General features: G+C 37.6%; 1 protein-coding gene across 6 annotated transcripts in view; it reads left to right on the top strand.

Moving 5' to 3' along the window:
* Positions 1–25,689, top strand: part of MLLT10 (myeloid/lymphoid or mixed-lineage leukemia; translocated to, 10) — a 122,159-nt gene that overhangs the window by 73,369 nt on the left and 23,101 nt on the right. For all 6 annotated transcript variants that reach the window (XM_025148381.3, XM_025148380.3, XM_046938250.1 and 3 more), the window contains one exon: positions 13,511–13,689. In XM_025148381.3, the coding sequence (XP_025004149.2) occupies positions 13,511–13,689 (179 nt within the window). The remainder of the gene's footprint in view (positions 1–13,510; positions 13,690–25,689) is intronic.

The raw sequence follows: 25,689 nt of genomic DNA, 5'->3' as shown, positions 1-25,689 counted from the left end.
GCCAGAGTCAAAACAGCAGTCCGTAGAGCAGCAACATATGAATTCCTGTAGTGGTTTAACCCCAACAGGTGGCTCAGCACCACACAGTTGTTTACTCACGCTCCCACTTTCCAGCGGAATGGGGGAGAGAATAACAAAAAACAATGTAGAACTCGCTCATTGAGATAAATCTATTTACTGAGATAGAGGAAAGGAAAAGGATAGTAGGTATGACTATATGTATGTATATATATGAATGTATATAACGAGTAATGCACAAGCAATTGCTCACCACCCACCGACAGATGCCCATCTAGCTCCCAGCGAGAGGAAGAGAGCCGGATGGATTCCCACACTCTTCAGAACTATCCTTCTGCATGATGTGCTTGATGTCATATGGTATGGAATATCCTTTTGGCCAGTTTAAGTCAGTTGTCCTGATTCCGTGCCCTTGCAGCCCTTCGTTAGTATGAGCTGAGAAACTGGAATGGCCTCGGTTCTGTCCAGCACTGCTTAGAATAACTTTAAACAACAGTGTGTTATAAACTTTGCTTTGTTTCTAGAAGAAAACCATAGCATCATACCAGACACTGAAAAAAACATCTCTGTTCCAGCTGAAACTTAGACAGTTCCCCACTGAAAAACAAGATGCAGCCCTCAGTGGTCAAAGGGATGTGTGCTGTCTTTTGTGATAGGGAAGAGATGGTCTTTCTGGATTTCCTGGAACACAGACAAACCATCAACTTTGCTATATTGCAATGCTGACTAAGTAGAACGTTCAAACTTGAAGTATCTGGCTGGAGAAGACAGTGTTTCTCTTGCAACAGGATAATGCCAGGCCCCATACGAGCTTGAAGGCTGGCGCACTGCCAGTCTTAGCCGGACTGTCCTACCACACCCACTGAGTAGTCTGGATTTGGTACTGCAGAATCCAGTGTCTATCCAGACATAATAATTTGGCTTAGCCATACTGAGGGATAATGTATTCCAGTGCGTTTTAACTGTATGTCAGTTCCTGATGCTTTACAAATGTTACCTCATCTAGGTGCTTAAAATCTGCAGGATCCTTGTGATGATTCATCTGGATGTGAGCTCATTTTCAGTAAAAGTCCCTAGCATAAATAAAATGCATGAAATTGTCTAGATAGACCAACAGTGTATTTCCAGAAGATTACTCAAATAAACCTTTCTTTCAGAAGCATTAGGCATGATTTCAAAAGTGCTGTAGGAGTTCTATATACAAGTATGCTGTGTGCAGGAAGTATACCGTCAAAATACTTAGCAAAGTTTGTGTAAGAGCTCATGTGGTGGGAACACGAGAAATAATAAGTGAAACAGCTATCACGTACTGTTGGAAAAGTGCTTTATTTCCAGTCCTGATCTGGACTTCAGAGTGGAATTTTTGTCAGTTTGAACTGAACTGGGACTTAGTGAGTTTACATCTAAACTACTTGCTTTGTATCACTCTTATTGTAGTTCTAATTTTTATTCAGCTTTTGATTAGAATTCATTTTTTGGTGTCAGATCTTGTAAATGACCTATGGTGTCTGCAAGAGGGCCGTAAGGACAATATGAGAAAAAAGGTGTTGATTTGAAAGTGGTCTCACTTGCCATATGTTTTTATGAGGAAAAATGTTTATGCAGCAGTGCAGTGTGCTTTATGAAAAATAAAAATAAATACATCCTGAGGAGATTTCTTGTTAGACTAAGTGACCTGAATTAACTAGAATTTTAAAATCCAGAACAGTGAAGTCATTCTGGTCTCTAGAACTGTACAGCTCTGAGAATGTTAGTTCAGAACTGATTCATGAAAAGTGTAAATGGAGCTCAAGAATATCAGCACGGGTCTGAGGATTGTGCATGTGTAATCTTCTCATGTCATTTGTGCTTGACAGTGTGACTTGCTTTATACCTATTTCCCATTGCTTATTCTGTGCATTTATGAGAAGATCTTCTTGATAGGAATGACTAGAAATTTCAAGTACATTCTCAAACCAAAAAGCTACCCATAAGTCATTAATATAGTTTGCTTTCGTATGAAAATCCCAAATGCAGGTTTAAAAGAAGAAAATAGTTTGGGGTAACTGTCACAGATTAATTCCTAATCTGAAGGGTTCAGTGGTTCGTTAGGGCAAATAACATCCTTCTGGGGGACTTTTACTTTTGTATGCAAAAACAATTCTCTTAAGAGCAGTTAATGAGCAGTAAAAGGATGACAACGCAGATTAATGTATTAGTATGCAGTCAGTTCTAATGTATTTTGAAAAGAATAAACTGGAAGTAGCAAAGTCTTCCTGACATTTTGAAGAGCATTGATTCTGAGGAATAATAGTTACGAGTTTTAAAGCAATAAAGTGAGGCTTTCAAAGGGAGGATTCAGCCATGACTGAGAAGAAAGTTCATAAGGGGGCAGAGATGGAAAATGGAGGAGTGAATTAAAGTTTTACGCGTACTTGCCAAAAACCTGTATGATTACTGTTCACCATTCCTAACCTTTTTTGGCATATCAGCATTTTGGAGTTCAATGGCTTGGCTGTGAACGCAGGAGAAAGCTGGGAGGCTGGGGTGGTTCTTCAGTGAGGGAAAGTCAGGGAGGGTAGCTGCCAGTACAGGCTGTTACACCAGGAGCCCTTTTTCATCTGCCCTCTGTTAATGTCTGGTCTGGGAGTAGTGTTAGAGGAACAGTTCTTCTGTTCTTTTTGGAGTTTGGGAGAGCTTAGGGTGGGCTTTGTTCGTCATGTTGGACGGGAGGTACGGAGAGCGCTGATCTGGTGTTGGCCATGGCTGGATGTGGTCTGCATCGGGATGGTTTGTTTGAAAGGAATTAGGTTAAACAGAACCTGTTCTTGCTAGGATTCCTTACATCTCACCCGTAGGCTGAATATCAGCGACTGTTCTTCTCCTCCCTGTATTTGTCTAAATTTTTTGCTGCATTTATGCTGTTAATAACTGAAACATGACAAGGAAACTTGGTATCTGCGTGCGATAAGGAGGTAGAGTATCTTTCTATTTCCTATCAGGAATCTTAAGCATTAAAAAAAAAAAGAAAAAAGTTTCAAAGCAAAGATCAGAAGTGAATCTTTCTAGGACATGCTTATTTCATTGTAACATGTGCTTATCATGAAGATCTCATTCTGATGAGCACTGTAAGAGGCTATTAAATTGTAATGTGTGTCCTGGAAATGGGACTGTTCTTTTAAGGATTTAGTACACTATGAATGTTAAAATAACTTTTTTTTCCTGTGTTTAATAGTTGCAGTTGGAAGGAATTATACTGCAGCTTGTTTGTCTCACTTTGTCTTTAGTTATGTCTGTGAGTTGCCAGACAGCTACTTGTGTTAACCGTAGTGCTGACTGGGTCTACGGAACTGTTTTGTCAGCTCTTCAACTGCATCTCTTCCTAATTTGTCCATAAAGTATGTGTCTTGTAGCAGTAAATTATTCACTGAGGCATATATAGTGCATTCTGCTTGGAAACTCTCGGAGAGGTCTGAGTGATGTTCGGGAGCATGATGCATGTGGCAGTTTAGTAGTCCCTGTGCTGTATAGTTCTAGAGAAACAAAACCCAAAAGTGTAGCTTCAGGCAATCCAGAGTGTCCTCGTCTAAGAAAAATAATAATTAAAAAAAACCTATCTCTTTAAATTTGAAAGAGGATTTCCTTGGTACGGAGAGATTGAGCATAACTGGAACGAATTGATGGCATTGTAATCAAATAAAGGCTTTGCAGAGTAAGTGTGGGTGAAATGATTCAGCTTGTAAGGGTAGCAGACAGCAGTTGCAGCATGTCCTCTACACCTGAGGCAGAATTAGGCCCAATAATTTAATTTGTATGAACAAAATAAGGCCATATTAGCTCTGTGCATTTTTGTAATATAGATAGATTTTCTTTTTGGCCACGTTAAAGCAATAGTTTTCATTTTTAAGTGTGTTGTACAGTGTTACTGGCTCTTTGAAAACTGTTGACAGGGTTGATTAAAATGACTCATTTCATTTTTATCAGATTCATCAGTTTTCAAAAACATAATCAGGATTTTTTTTCTCTACAAAATAATTTTTTTTAAAACCATTATATTTTATTTTTTTTAAACCATTATATTTTACATTATGGACTTGGTCTGTAATGCTGATGGGGCAGTTGCAGTCAGTATTACTATTTACTCCTAGTAACTAGATACAAGGCCATTTTCTAAACGAACTGTTGTTTTTTTTTCCATAGAGATACCTTTGTCTAGTTACTCAAGATTAGGCAGTATGTAAAAAAGCAATGATTTTTTTATTATTGCTTCCAAATTAGTGTTGTGATTTTCTTGAATCAATGCCAAAAGTTAAAACTGTCGTTATTTCAATTATTATTATTTGAAAGCTGTTGTGGGGAGGATAAAAGAGAAAAATAAAAGGCATAAAAGTCAGTCACCCTTTTAGATGATGAACATTTTACCTGTCAGGCCCCAGGGACTGGTGCAGCTGGAAAGTTCACCCACGGAAACATTGCAGAGATTTCACTACTCTCTGGCATTCTGTCATCTTGTCTAAACAGACATAGGTGCTGAGCACCTTATTCATTAATGATGTGGAAAAAGTGGAGCAGTAAATGGAAAAGAAAATAATTTTGTAGTTGTGAGGTCATTATTCTTAAGTATGAATGAAATGGCGTTGTAAGTGGAAGAGGTGTGCCAAAGCACAACTGCCATCTCTTTGTAACTGGGCATCCAGGTGCTGGATTATCAGATAGGCTGAACTGCAGCGATTGCTGGCGGAGGGTATGAGTGTGTCTACCTCTGACCTTTGTGGTCAGAGACCTGCAATTCTCTAGGTGGAAAAAAAAAAAAAAAAAAGAAAAGCCCTTGAAGAAAAGTTCATGTGAGTTCTTTGGTTTGCCACTGGTCGGAGTTCTTCCTCTCTGTTCATCTGAGTTCTTCCTCAGTGACCCCCCCAAGCCCAGGAGAGGTGGCTGTTTTGTGTTAAACTTCACGATTGCAAAGCTGGGCTCAGTCTATCAGTGAAGCAGAAGGATGTCTCGTGATTAAAATTAGCATGGCAGCTTCAGTTTAAGTTTCCAAATTTGTTGTGGACAGTGAAATTAAAATCAGTCTTTTGCTGGGGAGACTGAATGTGACTGGGATGTATTTGACTTTTGATTTGTAATGGTAGCTTTAGAATGCAGCTAATTGGCACGTGCTGGAACGTTCTTATTATACCAGGCGTTTAAAAGCTAACAAACACTGACAAAAGAAATACGAGTAAAAAATTATAGTGGGTAGAAATAAATCCATTTTACAATTTGAGCTACTGTAAATGATCAGAGCTCTAATACAAGAAAGATGTATTCAGGTATATTATTGTTCACTGAAATTCCTGTCTATACATATATTCTTTTGTGTGTCTGTTAAACATGATCTTAACATGAAGCCCTTTTTCTCCTAACTCAAAAGCTTTCTCGAAGTTGATGAATACCATACATAATGGTAAGTTATATTAGAATCTTTTTCAGAGGTTCATTTATCCCAAAGGGTAGCCTTTTGTAGAAAATCCTGATTGAAGGTCTGCATATTCTATTGATTGGGTGAAATACAGGTCTGCAGTGAGTCAATTGTTCAGTACTTGAGTGAAAACTTTGTAGATTGTCTGCAGGAGCCTGATAGGTCAATAGTTCCTCAGTTCTCTTTTTATGATCTTTTTGTATGTGTGCAGTAAAATGATAACAGTTTTATTCTAGTTCTAAGATTCTTTTCTTTAATTTTGTGAATAGTGTTTTTAGTTCTTCTTCTGTGCTCCATTCATAGGTGTGTTATAGTGGTATCTGCCTCAGGAATTCTCTCACTTACCTTCCTGACTACTTAAATTACTACAAGTAATGCATGTGAAGGTATCCTTGTTTTGTCCAATCTTTGTTCTGGCAGCCCAGTGCTGCCATTTGTGTCACTGGTAACAGTACTATCAATTTCAGAGGGGCAATATCGAATCTTTAATGTATCTGATTGCAGTTTCCCGCTGGTATTCGGTATTGGCTTTGTGTCCCTAGTTGTGTATTCACTCATAGCTCGTGGAAATGAAATATATCTTATTAAATTTACTTTTTCAAGGCTTTTGTTGTTTTATAGGAAACAGTCATAGCTATATTCACAAGGTACTGAAAGATTCAGTGGGAATATTTACAGTTAAAATGATCTCGTGAGGATAGTTTTAAAGATGATCAAGTGTATTTGTCAGTGTTGCATTTAAATGGTGGCAGGCAATCTAGTAATGAACTTTGGACTTTTTTTTTTCAATCGATATCAGCCATTTAGAATGATTTTCTTATTGTTGTCCATGTATGTAGGAAAAGCAGTGCTGTATTCATTGTAAATTCTATCAGTGTGGAATGCAGCGTATCCAAAAGAAATTAAGTGTTTAAACTTTGCATGTTGAAATTCTTCACATCTTAAGCTAGCATTCATTAAAATTTTATAGGACTTCTGCTTTTCACACTGCTGGAGGCATGGATTACATGTTAGGCAGATGTCGGTAGTGGTAGGTCTCTTTAAAAATAAAGAAAGAAATAAATAAATTGTAGTCTACATGTCATGAGAAATGCTGAGATTTCTCTAGGTTTACTTTGCTTTAGTTAAACAGGTTTAGCTTTTTCCCTTTTGATATAGGGTTTCCCTCTCACTCTCCCAGGTGTACAGTGCTCTGAACCAGCTTTGAGATGAAGGAAAGCAAGCTCACCATTTTTCTGAACAAAAATAAAACATCTGAAGGGTATCTGAGAAAGTTTGCTGAATTTGGACTTGGTGAGTTTCTGCTGTTTTATAAGCAGAGCTTTTTTGCTGTTTAATGTTGAAGAGGTATAAGTTCACAATGAAGTGCAGAGTAAAAATGGATGCAACACGACTTGTCATTACTTCTTTCCACATTACAATACTTTTTAAAACTGTTTGTGTATTCCTAGCACAAGTGTAGAAGTTCAAACAGCATAGATGGAAAGTGGTTACTTAATACTGTAAGCTTTCTTGTCAAGCAGTAACAGTGCTTTGTAGGAACGCATTGTGGGACAGAGTAACATTGCCTACATGTTTGTTTTAGAACAGGACAGAGTGTATCATCTGATCTTCCTGGTATGCATGGGGCTATGCATGTATGTGTTATTTACCTTCCCATGTTTCCCTCAGTAAGATTTTGAAGTTGCTTACTTCCTTCCTCCTCCAACCTCATTTTGCAGGAATGTTTTTGCATATTCTTCTTTGGGTAGAAGTGTGTAGGAATGAAAACAATGAGGGTAGGTAGAGATCTTGGTAATGCAAACAGTAAGGAAAGATTGTGCCATGTGTACAGGATGAAAAGAAGGCATTAAAACTTGTGATAAGTATGAGATTGTGAGTCAGGTAATGCTGAGGACTGTCTGCGTTGTCTGTATGAGTTTTGAAGGAGGTGAGGTATCAGGAGCTCATTTTTATTGCACTGAGTTTTCTGACTGCACACGGGCAAGAAAGTACCAAAAAGAAAAAAGGAGAGTTAGGGTTTGAGTAGAGGCAAATACAAATTTGAAACAGAGAGGTTCATTTGATAGCTGTGCTTAATATAAAGGTGATGGTTGAAGTCAATGAGTCGAATTTGGTGCTGACCAAGAGTAAAGGAGGAAAGATAATAGCAAAAGGCTTGGACACATGAGAAAGCGTCAATTAAAAAGGAGGAAGAGAAAATAGGGTCATGCAAGCTGTGACTTCCAGTAAAAATACCTGTGTTAGTAGAGGGCAGTCAGGGTACGTGAAGGCAGGAGTGGTACACTTCAGTTTTACCAGGAAGAGACAGTTCTGTGGTTCTTGGTTTTGGCAGATAATTCAGGTCAGTTTTCTGTTGGTTTTTCTTTCTTCTTTTAATAAATATATGTATGTTGTTTAAAAAATCTCTGATTGCGCTGCTATTCACTGTGTGATAACTTTGTGCTTTGTCTTACTCTGGACAGTCAAACTTTTTTATTTGACCTTGAAGTCTCATCTATTCTGCGTCATCTTTTATCACTGGAAAGCAGGAGGAGGTAATGCAGGCATACGTGTCTGTTGGGGATTTTAGAGCATACTAAAGACTATGGGGAGTGATGACCTGACAGTTGTAATTTCATGTTAGAGCTAGCTGTAAATTGTAATGGTTGGTTGTAGGCTTTCTCTGGCTACTTTTGTCCTTACTTGTTAAGTCTGCTCTCTTGTTTTATTTCTTATTCCTCTTCCTGTTTTCAGGTCTGTTTTCATGTGTTCCATCTTACTGATCTTTTTTACAAGAGTACTTAAAAGAACCTGTTGAATCATACTAGAATAAAGATTGAATTCTTAATATGTTTTATTCAATAAAGCTGAATTAGTTATAGATGTGAATCTTAAGCCGACTGTTATGAAGCATCTCGAAGATTTATTCTGGAAAATCAGAACACCTGGAGGTTCATGATTACAAAGCAAGTAAATAATTAGGAAACTTTTCTTTGGAGTGATCTCTGCTAATGCTTTCATTGGGGCTATTTTTTATATAGCTATCGTAGCACAAAAGTGAACATCTTTCACAAAAGTGAAAATTAAGATATAGGAGGAAAAGCCTGTGTAAAATTAAGCATGACTTATGCTATTAACTATTAAAGATGTTTCTGTGTAAGAATAAAGGCCAAACCAATACTACCCTAAAATTAGTAATCACTTTATTATCTCAGAATTTTGCACTTTGTTTCAGTATGTGATGCTGTAATATAACATATTGAACTTGATGGCACCTGGAACTTATGAATGATTGCATAGGTTTTAGTGGTGCCAACTTTGAACCAAGACGACCCCATTCCTTAATGACTTTTAGCTCGGCCCTAGAGCATATTTCTGGAGGCCCTGGAGGGGTACAGTGAGTCTGTCATGTGATCAGACTAACGGGATAAGCTTTGGTATCCCAGCCTGCCTGTGCAAATGGGCTGTTCCAGGCATGTGGTAGAGCATGTGGTAGACCGTGCACCTCTACTGTAAGTATGAGGAAGCAGTCTGCACTGTAAGAAACCGAAGGTCTGACTGAGAAGGCAAAGTTACAGGGGCTGAGAATTTAGGAGAATCCATTCAGCTAGTAATTCTGGGTGGCTTTGGAGAGATGAGGCAGGAATGATGCACTTTGGTTAGGCACTGATATGTCTCGTGTGTGTCGCAGCAGTACGTGCGGTACCGGGTGGAAGCACGAGTCAGAACAACATACTCTCCTCTAACCTGTTTGTTGAGGAAAAGGGAGAAATTCACTTGGAATTTCTTAAAGGTTTCAAAACCCTCTCTGGAAAGGTAATTGTAACCTGTGTGCCAACAGGCATACTTCCACTTTTCCTGCTGTGACATTTCAATTCTTCCCACTCCTCACAACCCATTCTTGTGCTGGGAGCCTTTTCCCCAGATTGCCTTCAATTCTTGTAACTCCTCCATCGTTAATGTTTCTTACCTGTGAAAATCCGTCTGCCAGAATGACTCCTCTGCACAGTCACTGGTAGCAGCACCCTGTTGTTGGCATCCCTCTCCCCACACGTGCAGTCTGTCTGTGGTACAGCTTTCCCACAGGACACACAGTGGGAATTTACATTGGTTCAGAGAGGGTTGCAAGGAATTCACTGGGACAGAGCTGGAAGCAAACCCAATGCTACATGCTTCAAGCTCAGAATCCCAAAATCATAGGGTTCTAAAAGCTGGGAGATTATCCAGAGGAGTCTTACTTCATACCTACCCTTTTCTTGAGCCTTTCTGTGTGAACTGCTGTTGGTCACAGTAACTGGTTTTTATTTGCTTGTGTTTAGCATTAGGTGCAACTAAGCTTATATTTCATCTATATTGCAAATTAATGACCTAGGTGATAATTCTTCCACAGTTAATGTTCTATTAGAGCATGTTCTTGCTTGTTTAAAATAAATAAAACTTGGTTACTAATCAACAGACAACAGCATTAAAGGGCACTTTCATTTTGTCATGGCTTTGGAGTTGATTTCTTGAGATCATCGCAGGAAATGGAAGTACTGGAAATGCATATATAGGTTCCTTTTCTTTCGTGAAGGAGTTCTTGTTCTTAAAACACGAAATTTCCTTTGATTTTTGTGAGCTTTGCTGCATGACTGAAGTTTATTCCCTCTCTCCCCCATTCTCCCCAAGTAGGAAGGCAAATCTATGGTTCTGTGCAACTTCTGTAAATGTAAAAGTTTACATTTTTAAAAAAACCTTTTGACTAGATTAAGCTATTTCTTAAGCTTTTGCAAAATACTAAGGGCACCAACCTATGGTAGATACTGCAGGTAAATAGAATAGTTACCTGGAAGGAACCTTCACACTGCAATCCAGCTGCAGCTACATGGGTCGTGGTGGGGAAATGTGGGTTATTGATGCAGCGCTGTTAAAAGTGAAAAGTTCATCTGATTTGTTAATTCTTCTGCTCGTGGAGCTACTTTTTTGAGGTTTTTAATAAGACCATTTAAATTGCTCTGTGTGCCTCTTGACGCATGTTGCTGCACAGCTAGTTCTCACTAATCTTGATGTTCTTTTATTTCCTCTGTTATCTATTCCATCATTGATTGTCAGTGAAACGATTGCAGTTTCTCCCAATCTGCATCATCTGATATGTTCCCTGCTCTATATTAATGTGCTTCCTTGCTAAGCAGGCAGTTATTTCTTGTTCAGAGATGGTTTTGTTTTGTTTGTCAATTGCCCTTTTGTTAAGCATTTTGCTCCAGCAGTGCAGGCTGTACATGCATTTAATGTCTCAGAACCTGAAATCATGCTTTGCATGTGTCAGCAGTGGTCAGCTTTGCCCTGACAGTGCTGCACGTCCACGTGTAGTTGAAGAATTGGGTACTATTAAAAACACTGAAGATTGTATTTAATCATGCTGTTTATGCCTCTGGCAAATGGCACAGTGCCATTTGTCACAAGTTACAGCTGTTTAACTTTTCAGTAGTATGGGGAGGACTTCAGGGTGATTGGTTTGTTTGGCACTTGTAACTTTGGTTTATGTTCAGTTATTATTCTTTACTGATTCAGAGTGATTTTTCTCCCTGCAGAGAACAAAAGGACAACTTGATAGACTTGAGACATTTTACATATGTACTTTCCTGGCTTTCTGATACGATAAGCACTTAGTTTTTGTACAACTATTTTTGAAATGGGGAAATAGGGGATTTATTTGTGTGTGCTGCATACAGTTGTTTGAGTGTCTGCATGAAGTCTTGGTTGTATGACTGCTTCCAGAACATGAGCAGACTTTGTGTTTTAAGTAAGGTATTGCTAAATGGAAGTATTTAGCCCAGAGTATCTGGACAGGTGATATTTTCTGGTGTTTTGCAACAGTAACAAATAGCAAGTGTTCAAAAGCAAACAAAGCAGTAATAAAGGCAAAAAAGAAGCAGCAGCAGCTTACCTCATTGCGATGGTGAACTGGTTTACTGTTTTTCTTTAGAAGTAGTTTGATGCCCATGGTTTTATAATATCTGCCTGTATACCAACAGTTCATTTTCAAGAGGAAGAATAAACCTTGCAATTAAAATAGAAGCAGCAGATGCCTGCAGTTATTTAATATATAAGATTCTGAAAATGAAGAAGCGTATTAAAATAGCATGCTTTAAAATTTGGGAGCTTTTACCTATCTGGCAAAATATCTCTTTTTTACAACTTGACTTTCACCAAGAATTTTGTTTTCTTCACTTGTGATCACTGATGCTTTATGAGACCAGTAGCACTTGTAGTGACTAGCTGTTGTGATTTGGTCTGTGCTGTGCTGTTTCTTTACCCTCAACTTTAAAATTCACAGGTCTGGATAGTTAATGTGAGAGTCTCATCATTCTCAAGAAGTGGTGTGGATTTAATTGTTTTAGGGATACTTTCAAAATGTGGGATATTGCATTTAAGAATAGGCTCAGTAGCAAGGCTGTTTGTTAACTGTGTTCGGTTGGTAGTGTGTAGAGACAAATCTAGAGCAGAATCCCTGTGATTTACTGTCTGTGAGTTAGGTGAGGCAGATACAATTGAAGAAGGGTTGTAATGGTGTGGACACTTCAGGATCTTAACTGTTAGTAATGTCATAATTGTAGACTTGGGGAGTGGTGACAAAAAATAAGGGAAAGATGACCATGAAAAATATGCTAAGTAGAAGAAGGAAAGATAAGAAACTCAGCAGAAAAGTGGAGCAGGTATGGAATTGTGCTATGAAGAGGTTGAGGAGAAGATTGCAAGTCCTTACTTAACCTAGCTTAGATAGAGGAGCTAATGTTGTCAGCATGTCTGGCTGTTTCTCATCTCTCCTTTCTCTGCTTGGTCTGGCTACTTTTCTCTTCATTTTTTCTTGGTAGTTCATACAGGCAGGGAATTTAAGATGCGATGGTGTTTGCACAGTATGTGTGGGTTTGGGTGGCGTTAGTCTTCCTTGACTGTTGGGGCTCTGAAGGAATGCTGGGTGGCAAGTGTTTTTTTAATATTGTCTGTCTTCTTGTCACTGCCTTCTTCAGATCATTATTTGTACAAGTGACAAACTAGCTCCACCCTTTGCCTTCTAACTGGCATTTCACTTCTGTTGCTTTTTTTTTTATTTTTGATCTAACCATGTTCATTCTACTTCTGTTTACTCCCTGTGGCACTCTTCCTCTAACTGCAGTTCAGTGCTACCATGCTTGATATTCCTTGGCCAGCTGACAGCTCACTTATCTAATGCACGTGGAGCCTAACAGTTTCATAGACAGGTACTACTTCTTGTCCTGGGCTTCTGGTCAGTAGGGCTTTTCCCCCAACCTGTGTCATGAACTTTACCCCGCATGTAGATGAACGGAAGTAATGGCTTCACTGAGGGGTGTGAACTCTTACAATTTAAGTTGCTACCATACATGTCTGACTAATGTTAGTATGTTCAGTCATTGACTTCTTGGCTGCTCCAGCAGAAATGCTAGTCAAGCGTTCTTAGATCACAGATGGAATTCTAGTTTGTGAGTAAACAAAATACTACCAGCTCTACTAGCAAATCTGAGTACTTGATTCTCAGATTTGCTGTCATTTTTGCTTTTGAAAATATACAAGAAGTCCTTAGTTACAAAAATTACTTTTTTGAGCAAATGTATGTCATTCAGAAGTGTTACTTTAAATTCAAAGTAATTTTGTGTTCAAATTGTGTATGTTCAGCCTGATACTTTATTCCTTATCTACTTTAACTTTCACAGTAATTCTTTGAAACAGTACTCTCAGCAGACTCAGTTGAAGGCAGTATTTTAGCAAAAAAAATCTGCTACTTAAATATTTGAGTGTAGTTTTTAATGCACATAAAATATTTGATCTGTCATGTGTCTTTGTAAAACTTAGAACTGAGACAGTCTGTGTTCCTGCATTGTAGAATGTCACATGATGAGAGTGCTTTTATCAGTCAGCATGGTTAGAAATTCAGCATGGGAACTTTTGCATTATATATTAAGTAATCTTGTTTGTCTTGTTTAATTTTCTACTGCATATTTACATGGTTACTAGAAAAGAGGGAGGGGGGAGAGAGATGCATGTAATCATTTTTGTAATTTTTTTCAGGTATTTTTAGCAGCAATGATGTAGCAGTATCATTTCCAAATGCAGTATCTGGCTCAGGATCTAGCACTCCCGTTTCCAGTTCTCATTTACCTCAGCAGGCTTCAGGCCACTTGCAGCAAGTGGGAGCTCTATCACCTTCAACTGCGCCTTCTATAACTACTGTTGTTGCTGCAACTCAGGTAAACTATCACAAGAGTTTAAGATAGCAAGTAATGTTATTGACCCGCTTATTTTCAGTGTTACAAGAAGCCATCATTTATTTGGAAAGTAGGTTAATAAACATTGTATTTGTTGTGCAAACATTATTGTAGTGGCTGGAGTTTCCCCCACGTTATTTTGTAGTCCAGTCTCTATGGAGTGGAATTACATAGTAATCTTGAGTATGTTGTGACTAATAGCATAAATGCTGTTAGTTCATCAGTGCTCTAACCAATGTCTGCTATCAGAACAGTGTTTTAAGAAAGGATTTAAAAGAAAATCGTGTAACATTTTTGGATGTTTCATCTAAATGTTGTTGTATCAGCTAAAGAATTAATGGATTTGTTTGGGAAGTTCAGCAGATGGATAACTAATGCTGACCTAGGCCAAGGAGGCCAAGGTTGACATCTTGATAGCAAATAAAACTTGACGGACATGTTATAGTTTTATATTTGAAAGATTATACAAATGAAGATGTGTAGTTAGAGGTGACAGGATAAGGGAGCCACTGAAAGAGTGCAGAAGGAAGCATGACACGATCAAAGTAACAAACCAGAAACGTTATGGTAGCATTTTATATGAATTTAAGTTGGGCAAGATTACAGTAGTCAACACCACAGAGTATGAACCTATAGTTGTAAAGAGCCAACACAGTTAAGGTACGAAGGGCATGTTTTTTGTACTTCAATTTGTGTTTTTCTTTCTCTGTTGAGAATCTGCTTTACAACTAATACATCAAATGCAGTCTCTGTATGTGCATATAAACATCAGTTTTTAAATTTAGAGTCTACAGTGATTTAAGATAGTGAATAAAAACTGGAAAATTAAAGTCAAGCTTAATGCATACTCGTGTACATATTTGGGTGCACACAAGGACACATAGGTGTGTATAATAAGTGTATAGCAGTAATACCGCATGCAGACCAGCATAGAATACTTTTCAGTATCACATGACACTTTTGATAGAGGTGGTACTTCATATTTTAAAGTAATTATTCTGGATTAATTTCCTAAAGATATAAGCCTTGCATTTTCCTAGTGTGTCTGTGCAATTTCTGTATCATAACTTCTGGAACTAAAATTGGGTGACATCTCTGCAGAAATTGATAGAAACCATTTAAAGGAAATAAATTAAGAATACAGTGTTTTGGGGAAACCTATGTAGCTTTTCTGAGGGAAAGTGGCAACCAACTGTATTTTTTTCCTTTTTTTTCCTTCCCGCCCCCCTCGCACCCCCCCCTTTTTCATTAGTGTATTACATAAAATAACTCAGTGAAGTCACTTAAATTAAGCAGGCTGGAGATGAGTGAAGAAGTTGTGTCCAGTTTAGTAGCTGGTTAAAAGACTTAAAAAAAAAAAAATCAACAAAAAAAACACACCAAAAAACAGAACGAGTATGTATGCTCAGCTCTCACTATGATGAGGTTTTCCATTGGAGTCTTGGAACAATCAGCATTATGGCCTTTTGTGCAGTTCAGTGTGTTCATAAATGATGTGGGAAAAAAAGGAGGAACAGAGGCTACGTTTGCTGATTGTGGTAGGTGATGCAGTGAGCTATTATGAGGATCAGCTGTCAAAACTGCTGAAAGACCTCACCAGCCTTTGCTGACAAGGTGGTAAGAGGACAAATGAAATTCACGTTAAAGAGAAAACAGTCTCTATTCAAAACAGATACAGCAAACCTGGAAGAGTTATGGAAGAGCAGCAGTAATGAGCAGTGGTAAAGAACAGCATCTCTATAAGGAACGAGTAAATAATTTAGAGCTCTTGGCTTGAAAAAGAGGCTCTTGTATGGGGTAAGCCAAAGGTGTGTAAAGTCAGAAATGACACGGAATAGGTAAATAAACAAGAGTGGTACACTATCGCTTTCTATTTGTTAAACTCTGATGGAGGATAAATGGATTGAAAAAACAGTGGGAGAGAGCCTGAATGCAGTTTACCAACTTAAAGGACTTGAAAATACCAAGCAGATCTCCCTACTACAGGTATCTTTGTTTCACGCTGATTTAGGAAAACCACCCCTAAAATGCCTGTGCTTTGCCTGGACTCTGGGACGAGTTTCAGTTCGTGAGATATTTGAAGAGACTCAGTCAAGTGAGGCTATTTTACCATGCAGTTGTTCCGTAATTCAAGAGAACAATTTTACCATGCAGTCACTTTAAATGGCTGACCTTCACCTTCAAGGGTGAGCGTTTACCTACTTAGTTCTGCAAAGTTTCCATGTGACTGCTCATTGAGATCTTATGTAAATATTAACAGTTACCATTTCTTGACCATGAAAGTCTTCAAATAATGGTGTGCTAATGCATTTTTTGTGTAGTATTTTAATTAAAAGAAAATGAGCCAAGATCCTCGGTGCACCAAAAATAGTTATAAGATAAGGTAAACTTGGGCATCAACAGCAAGTAAAAAGTAATGGTTAAAAAGTTGTTTTTGTTTGAACTAGTTGTTAAGAGAGCTACTGTGGCCTAAACTTGGTTGGTCAGACATGCAGTTGGAATATTATTGAACAGCACTGAATATATGCTGTGACAGTGTACTTGTCTAAGACTTTAAATATTCTTTTAGTCAGTTTTAAATTTTAGTCAGTTGTAAATTATGACTTTGGTGGTATCATAAATCTTCCATTTCTTAATAGATGTTGGTATCCTTTTTTTAATGCTGAGGTGTTAGGAAATTCTGAAAAGAGAAGGTCTTGGGGAAAAAGTATTTTCAAACACTGAGTTTCTGAAAGTGATAGAACTGTTTTGATTAGGAGGCCATGGTAGACATCCAATACAGAAAATTTTACGCCAAAATATTAAGAAAACTTGAAAACAGTACTGTTATGCAAGTATTGTTGAATAACCTCTGTGCCCATGTTAAACATTAAGGAAAGCCCAAACAGCACCAATTTTAAAGTGTAAAGTGTGGGTTTTTTTGTTGTTTTTGTTTTTGTTTTTTAAATCCTGGATTTTAATTCTTTGATTCTATTGACTGACATGATGGCTCCTACACTGCTTTTTGTTTAAGACTGGCCTCATTGAAATCACCTTTTCTTCTCTATCTCATTTTATTCTGCCTTCATGCCACCCATAATTTTTATTCCGATCTAATAAATCCAGAAGAGGTTATTAGCTTGTGTTCCACGCTGTGCCATAACTGAATTTAAATGCTGGTGTTCCTCACCAGGTGGGAGTTGGTGATCTGCTTGCTGGAAATGTGGACATATATATGGATTTTTTTTTCTTGCATCCTTTTCCTCTGTTTTATAATTTACGGACATAGACTGTGATAGATTGCACTGTATAATGCAGTGAGACTTCATTAGCATGACAATGCAATTAACCATTGCAAAAGTGTAAGAAAAAGCGTACAGGAGGAAAAGGTACAGTCCACGCAAATACTTTCTTCTGGTTTTCTGGGAATGGATGCTCTCTGTGTTGGTAGGTACTGCCCGTTTTGCATGTAACAGCTAAATACTGTATCTTATGTCTCTGAAAGATGTCTGCCTATCACATGAAAATTAACGTATGTTTTGTTAAAATCACTTTCTCTCATTTTGGTTTGGAATATTGTCTTACTGTTGAACCAAGTCTCACGTTGCACCATGGTGCTCAGTTTTCATCTCAAGGATTTCTTTGTGTTTCATGCTTAATTATAGCAAAGACGGTTGTTAGTCTGTTGTGTTGCTCCGTTATCAGTCTGCTGTATTGCTCTTTCTGATAAGTTGTTCTGTGATGAATATTTATTTACAGCAAAAGTAGTGATGTGGGTGCTTCAGAATCTTCCGGTGTTGTACAGCAGCATTTGTTTTCTACTTGCCAGGAAATGGTGGTTGGGAGATTAATTTACTTTCAGTTTTAAAATTTTTAATTAGTTTTAGCAGATCACGTGTTTTATAGGGATGGAGATGTTTACTGCTTTGATAGAGACTGAGATTGGTTGAGCTGTCTATTCGTTTTGATTACCTAAATCAGTGAAATTATCCTAGTAGCGCTCTGGGGCCATTTGCTTCTGGGCTCTGTGTGCGCTCAGAATATAGGATCAGACTGCAGGAGCAGAAGCAGGGCTTTTCGGCTTGGTTTTCTTCCAGTCGTTGATTATTAATCTCTCAATCTGTATTCTTTTTAAGAAAGACTGTGTCATGTCATCCAATTCCAATGTTTTTAATGGGAGTAGAGTAGGTATGTAACGGTTTCTTTAAAACAGAGCATTTTGTTGTAAAGATTGGGAGCTAATAAACTCTCTTGTGCTGGTATTGCATGGTTTGGATTACAGTAATTGCAGATCATGCAGAAATTTTTGGAATTTTATTTTGGAATCAGTATATTGGAGTTGTGATTTTAGATTTTTTTTTCCCTCCCGTGTGATGGTATCTACACTTCCAGTGATTGAACTGCGAGGTGCTTTCAAGCAGTGTTGCACATACATGACAATAGCCTGTTTTACAGATACAGTCCAAAATATTCTTTTCTGTTTCTTACAGCAGAGAGAAAGATGGTGCTAGTGGTTTCCTTCTTTTCTCAAGCCGTTTTTCCTGCTCCCGAGTTTGTTTTGTTTTCTTCTTAAGTTCCCTTTTCTATCCACTGTGTTTCCTTGACCACAGAAACAGCTAATAGAGGGAAGGAAAAGAAGCATCTGTAACAGCAGTCCTTGTGACTTGCGCAGTGATAGGGAAAGTGAATAGCTGCTGTTCGTTACTTTAGTCCAAGATTTAATTATGATGGAGTAAACTGCAGCCTCCGTGGTGGAGATGTGATAATTGGGAAGGTAGGTGCTGCTACTCAGTTGCAATTCTAAGTGAAATAAGTTTGCTTTAATCACTTCCATTATCCCTGAAGTCTGTTTGGCTTTACTCCCCTTAGGAGCAGTAGGAAAACAGCAGGGTTTTCTTTAGCATTCATATAGTGGTGGTTATCCTCCTTTGTGTGATGCAGCCTTTAGAGAGAGATAAGGCTTAATTTTTTCAATGGGTTTGGAGTTATTTGTTAACAATAGAGGAATGTGAAAGCTCAGGAATCCAGAGATCTTTTCAGATGCTGAATGTATGGCACCTTATGTTTCAGATGCTTCTGTCCTGCGGTTTTTATTTTCTCACTTTCTGGGTTACTACAGCTCCTAATTCTGGGTCTCTGTAGCCCCCTGCTCTTTCTCCACACTGCTAATTTACGCTATTTTTGTATTTCCTATTTTAGTGTTTTTTCTTATTGTGGTTCGAGTCTGCTCATCGTTGTGCATACAGTCAAAGGCAACCTTCTCCCCCTTTTTCTTTTATATTCTGACACCCATAGGAAAATAACTGAAAATACTGGAAAGATGAACTGTTGTTAATTCTGGTCCTTATCCGCAGAGGTTGGGAGCAATTTCAGAAGCAATGTTATTTATGCCTCCCAGAACAGGAGTGGAATGTTCTCAGTAGTTGAAATCATGATTATATAAAAATACTGTTTCAACAAGTACTGCTTACAAAAAAATTAAAAAAAAAAAAGTTTGTTTTTTTTTTTTTTGCAAATCTTCAGAAGGCAAATTTGGCGTTTTCGAACAATAAAAACCACATGCGTGACTGATACTGTGGCTGAGCTTTCAGCTGTAGCAACAAATGGATGCCATATTCTCAAATTCAGTATGGCCAGAGAGGATACCCCTTGCTTCTGTTTCCCAGTCCTGTTCAGAGAAATATGCTCTTTTTTTTTCTTGATAAATTATTCAGCTTAAGTAAACATGAGGAAGGGAAGAAAGTTTCATGATGAGCATCTAATGTGATAGAGATGGGCAGGCAGGAGTTTAAGTCTGTTTAAAGATGTTTTTGGTCCATCCTTTTCATGAGTGCTCTAGAAAAATGGCGGGTCTGTTGGCTGTCAGTGCTTTAATGAGCTTTCCTTTGGGAGATGGAATGAAAACATAAAAAAAAAGACAAATTATCCTCAGTCCTAGGACACTGATGTGACAGACATGATAATCTCAGTCTTCAGGTAGCTTGCAGTGGGTGGTAGCTTGCTTGAGAGAGTGTACTGCTTCAGTCTCCAAGGTACACATTGCAACCACATGAAATGGCTGAAGCTAAGAATTGGGTGTTAATGCTTGTGTGGACGTGTTTGGATCAGAACATCTTAAGGCTTAAAACTAGAAACTTCGGAAGTATCCCTACGGACTTATTTAAATAGAGAAACCCTTTCTTGCTATGCAAAACAATTTGACTTAAATATGATAAATTACTTTAGCCATGTAATCAAATATGATTTCCATAACTTGGGAAAAAACATTATGTTGTTTTTACATTTTTTCCGGTCAGTTCCTATAGTATTTCATAATACATAAATACTTTGGATGCTGAATGCCAGCTATGAAGTCCAGAGTGCAGTTAGTATGGACTCCTTATCTGCAAAGCCTAGTGACTTGTATCAGTTTGTATCACAGGCTGCCTTGTAGTGAAACCTCTTAACCGTTAGAAACCAATAATTGGTGTAAACCACTGATAGTGCTTATGAGAGTGTGTTGGTTTGTTGATAAGTTTCTCCAAAAAAAAACACTACCTCTGGTGATTGGGACTTCAGGTCTTACCAGACTTTTTCATTATTTGGTACAAAATTATTTGTTATAATGAAGAGTTAAATGATTGTTCCTGCAGGTGAACAGTATGTTCTGCTTTTTTGTTTGTTTGTTTGTTTGTTTATTCTGTTATAACTGATATTGCAATATAATGGTATTTTTGGTTGGTTGTTTCTGTTTGTCAAGAACCTGCATAAAAGTAGCAGGTCTAACAAATGCGTGTGGTCAGGTTAGTTATACGTTTCTGGATTTGTCTTTCTAAAGATGATTTGCATTTAGTTTAATATGTGTAGTAATTAGAAATAGAGTAATAAAGCATCTGGAAATCGTGATAGTGCATGGCTTGAGCAACATGCTTCCAGAAAGGAAATTGTATCCATACTGCAGTACTAGAATTCTCTAATAAATAGGCACGGTGGATAAATGAACACCACTTAACATATTTTATTTGACTATCAAAACAGCTCTTGGTGATAAGATCTCTCAGAAGAGGCTCCTAGCCATGGGGTCAAAGGTGAAATATCGCCATGGATCACAGACTGTTTGGATGCTGAGATTACTCTGTGCTCCTTATCTCACAACTTAAAAAGATGAAAAAGGGAAAAGCAGCACGTCCAAAACCAAAAGAGATTATTCTTAAAAAAAGTATGTTGTTCATCCTTGGGACTCATTGCCGCAGGAAGCAGTCAATGTCAGTATATTTAGAAGGTGTTCTGTATGCATCCCCCAGTGCTTTGTAGACAGAGAAGAGTTAGGTTGTGTTATGTGAATTGTCAATGCAAAATAAAAACTTTCCTTCCTAAAGCACTGAACTATGTTTGTGTCACAGACACTTAAATTTAAGAGACTTAGAAAATTAGAAATGGAAAAAGAATGATACTAATAAAGATTTTACCATTGCAGTTTTCTTGTTGGACACTTAAAACCTGTTTTAATTCTTCGTTACTTCTAGGCAAAAAAAAAAAAAAAGGTAAAAATCTAATTTTCTTTTCCTTCAATCTGACTGAGGATTTTTGGGGTGGGGGTGGAGGAGAGTAGCAAGGAAGAAGAATTTACAGCCAGAGGGAAAATTCCTTGTAACATGTGACTCAAGTAGAAGAACAAAGGAATCATAGTTGCAAGTAATCTAGTATTTAGCTCAGTTGAAATCTTTACTTTTTATATTCTTCTCTTGCCTCAGTGAGATTGTCTTCACGTACACTTGTGCAGTGTACAGGTAGCTTGAAAGGCAGTTGCATGATCTTGTGCAGTGCTGCATGCTGAGACAACTGCATCAATGTTTCGGTCTAGCAATAAATGTTTTCTGCCTTCAAGCTGAAGCTTATTTAGCTTGGCTTATCTGGTGCTGCTGTAGCAACCATCAGTCTCCAGGCAACTGAGGCACATTGACCTCTTCGTTGAACTGAGTGTAGCACTACTTCAATTTAGCTGCCTGAGACAATAGTAATGGTGTTGAATGTGAAAAATGTGAAATTTTCTAGTCTGTATGCAATGGAAAGATTAAATAAAATTTCAGATGAGACCAAATGTTTAGTTTTGACTTGAAAAAGATTTCAACTTTATGTAGTGTATCCTTTGTTCCTTCCAAGCTGCAAAGTTCATTGTTGAGGCAGTCCTTACATGCCTTCTATAGTGTTGAGTATCTGGCAAGCATTTTTACACAGCAGGAATTCTGCTACCTTAGGTGTTTGTTTCATCACTTAAATACCAAAGGCTGTTGAGGTTTACTTAGAAATTTTACATGTCAATGTGTGTGAATAAATGACTGATTCATTATTTCTATTTTTGAAATTACAGATTATCTTGGAAGTGATTACTTTTTTCTCAGATTTATAATTTGCCATACTAAGCGGGGTTTCTTTGGAATACTCATGAAGAAAACAGATTGCTAAATTGGTATACTGAGCCTGTTTCCTAATCAAGTCATTCTTTCTGCTAGTCAATATGAAAGTGAAATTGTGATTCCTGATGCATAGGTTCACATTCTTAAGGAAAACAAATTCGTAGGCAGGATATTGCTTCCATTGTCTGTGTAGAGTACATACAGGTTAAGTGCTATGAAGGCAGAGGTAGATGGAAAGGATGGAGGAACAAACTTGAGGTAAAAGGGATTCGTGTTGAAATGGCAGCTTTGTTGGTATTTATATTTTTGGGGGAAGTGCAGGAATCCCAGTCTTATCTCTGTAGATCTACTTTTAATTTTTGTTATTGTTATTTTAAAGAAGGATGGGGAGGAAAGAGGGGAAAAAAAACTTCTGAGCTTAGTAAGATAAAATTGTAATTAGTTTACGTACAGGCCTATTTATTTTTTAATGTCTAATTGATAAAATATCAGTTGACTAAAATTTTACAGAATATCCAGTTTAGTTAATATGGAAGAGACCAGTAAGCTGGCTATGCAGTCGAAGTTATAGCTTTTTCACATTATTGGAATATAGGCCTTCTACCCATGTGGGTTTTAATGACTTGATGTGTCCTTGTTGTACAGTGGGCAGAGGTATAAATTAGTTTCTGTAGGTGTGCCATTAATTTTTCATTTTTCCTTTCAAATCCCACTGAGTTTCCCAGTTGCATTCATTCATGCCTTTCTTGGAGAATATTTGAGTGTTGTTGTTTGAAGGTTAGATGGTTGCGTTTAATTGTAGGATTTATTTGTACTTTTAATCAAAACGATTGATTCTCAAAAACAGTATTTGATTATTTGCTTGTTTATAAGCAGGAGTCTTCATGACATCTAGTTTGATGCTAGTAGTGTAAAAAGTAGTAATGATGCGAGTAATGTGTACATAGGGCGATTTCATAAGCCACATATACAGTTTTCCTAACAGATTTTGATTATGGTAATTTGTACATTTTTAATGAATGCTTTTTGATTGATTTTTTTTTTTTCCCTTAAGATAACCCCAAACCTTTCTCTGATTTCATTTTACCTTTTCCAATATCCATATTTTTTAGCTAATTCTTTATTTCAGTAGGTTAGCAGTTTTGAGGGGGGGAGGGGGGGGGGGCGGGAGGGGTTCAGTCCATTTGATTTCAGAGAACTGCACCTTTATTATATGTCAAAAACAAAAACCCACCAAACTTCAGGGACTTGTATATGGTGGTACTGGTAGCAGGATGGGATGGGTTGTCTTTTCAAACCCAGTATTCCTTTCAGGGAATGAGCAAGTAAAAGAATAGAGTAGACATCTGACGTTGACTGATATTGCTGATGTATTGGTACGTGTGATACCAGATGAGATGAGAGTAGCTGTAAAGAGTTGTATGCTGTTCCTGCACCAGTAGTGCTGTAGGCTGTAGTAATCCAGTAGCCAGTACAGTAGTTTGCTTGAAAGTTAATTCAACCAATAAATAAGAGAACAAATATGAAAAAAGTGAAAAGATGTAAAGAACATTTTTTGTTCACTTAAAATATAAATGGAGCTTATCACGTTGCATTTTAAAATGATTTTGTGCTGTGCTGTTCATTTTGCAAACGTGTATGATGGTTTTCAGAAGAAGAGTGGAAGCAGAATATTGTATCCAGGATTTTCTTTGTTGCTTCAATTCCATCTATATTTCTTGGAATGGAAATCTTTCAGATATAATTGTTTTCACTAGATTCAAGATCTAGATACTTGTGGTGAAGGTACTGAAGAGTTGAAATGCAGCAGTTGGTTTGGCAGAACTCCCTCTTGGGGTTCCTAGAAATTTGGCGTGTCACTGCAGTTAACTGCAGTCTGACAACCCCTACGTAGCTGTGCATTGCCATCCCATATGATGAGCTAACGGAATTCAGAGAAGGCAAATGATTGATGATGTGTAGCAGTGGCTCCCTCCCCACACTTCTTAAGTGAAGTTAAAGATGGTACTGAAGGTACTGAAAGGATCTGATAGCACATTCTTCCCATTGCATTGAATATCCAAGCAAAGCTCTGGGAAGTGTAATTGGCTTAAAAAAAATTCTGGAGATAAAATCATTTTTCTTCATTTGTCCAAGTTAAGCTAGAAGACAAAAAGCAAGGTTGCTTTTGCAGCTATCACTTGATAGGCAAGCTCTTTCACCTTCTCAAGAAAAACAGTTAATTTGTATCTGTGTATTGCTGATTTTTGCTTAACATCACATACGTAACATGAATATGTTAGAATATCTAAACTTTTTTATTGGGACGTAGGTTTTAATTTTGATATTATTTTTTATAGCATGTTTTTCAGGTAAATGTTACTTGCCATTGATGGAAATACATCATTTTAAGATAGTGTCTTGATAAAGCACGTTGATGTTAATTTTTGGTCAGGAGTTGAATTTCCTTCCATACCTCATGACACTGGGCAATTGCATGGAATTCCTTCAGTGACATTTCCTCAGAAGTTTAGCAGAGCATATTTAGCTTAAAAACTTCATTTGCTGCTTCTTCTTCTTCTTCTTTTTTTTTTAATATTGTTTTTAGTAGTTTCCTTTGTGGTTTTCAGAAGTTTGCTTGGTTTTGGTGATATGTAGGGCTCTGTTCGTGTTATTGGAACTGAGGGCTGTTTTGTGCTATCGTAGCATCGTTCTATGGTGGAAAAAGAATAGTATTATAGTATTATAGGTAAATATTACGAACCCAAGCACATTAATCTGGTCATCGAACTTAAAGGGATACAGACAACACAAAAGCAATGGCATGTTTTTATTTTACATGAGAAATTGAAATATCCCTTTCAGTTATTCTTGACAACTTGTATTGGCTGAAGCAGGTAATTAAACGATGTCACTAATTTTAAAGCATCATCACAATATGACACAAAGCTACAATACGGCAATGACCATTTTTAAACAGCAGAAGGGAAGAGGTATGTTGATTGGATATAAACTGATTAAGAAGCTGTCTTGGAATTGGTTGTTCAGGCCATCCTTGTTGTCCTATCATGAAAGGAGGAGAGTTCAGTAATGGTTTAACTACAATTAAATCCCTCCCCTTTCTTTATGGAAACTCAACTGTAGGCATTTCAGCATTAGCCTAAACAATGGTTTTGAATATGTTAAGCCCCTAACAATTAGGGAGCAGTTTGGGGCATTGAATAATGTGGAATGATGCAATTGAACCTGACAGCTTCAACAGTCAGCCTACTCATGGGACCTGAAAGTTGTTCACACTTGGTTTCATCTCTCATCACACGCTGAGTATTAAAACCTTACTGGTGTAGAGCTGAGACAGAAATGAGGCCTGTTATCAGAAAATATTTCAGAGCATAAAACTTGAAAGGAACAGGGGAATTGGCGTGCTCAGAGATTCTCAGATTTTTGAGACCTGATGCAGTTGTATGCAACTACGCATTGTTGCATTTCTCTTCTTACTTAAAGAACATCTAACTTCTGAAATTTCGGAGTCACGTAAGCTCACTATAAAAAACAAAATATCTGACAGGATATTTGTATTTAGCAAAGTTTAGTTAAGTTGCAAACGTAGTTCTTTAATTAGAGGAAT

This window comes from Gallus gallus, chromosome 2, assembly GCF_016699485.2.
Source record: "Gallus gallus isolate bGalGal1 chromosome 2, bGalGal1.mat.broiler.GRCg7b, whole genome shotgun sequence".
In the NCBI taxonomy this organism is placed as follows: Eukaryota; Metazoa; Chordata; class Aves; order Galliformes; family Phasianidae; genus Gallus; species Gallus gallus.
The sequence above is the reverse complement of the archived record's forward strand: the minus strand, read 5'-3'. Positions and strand labels throughout refer to the sequence as shown.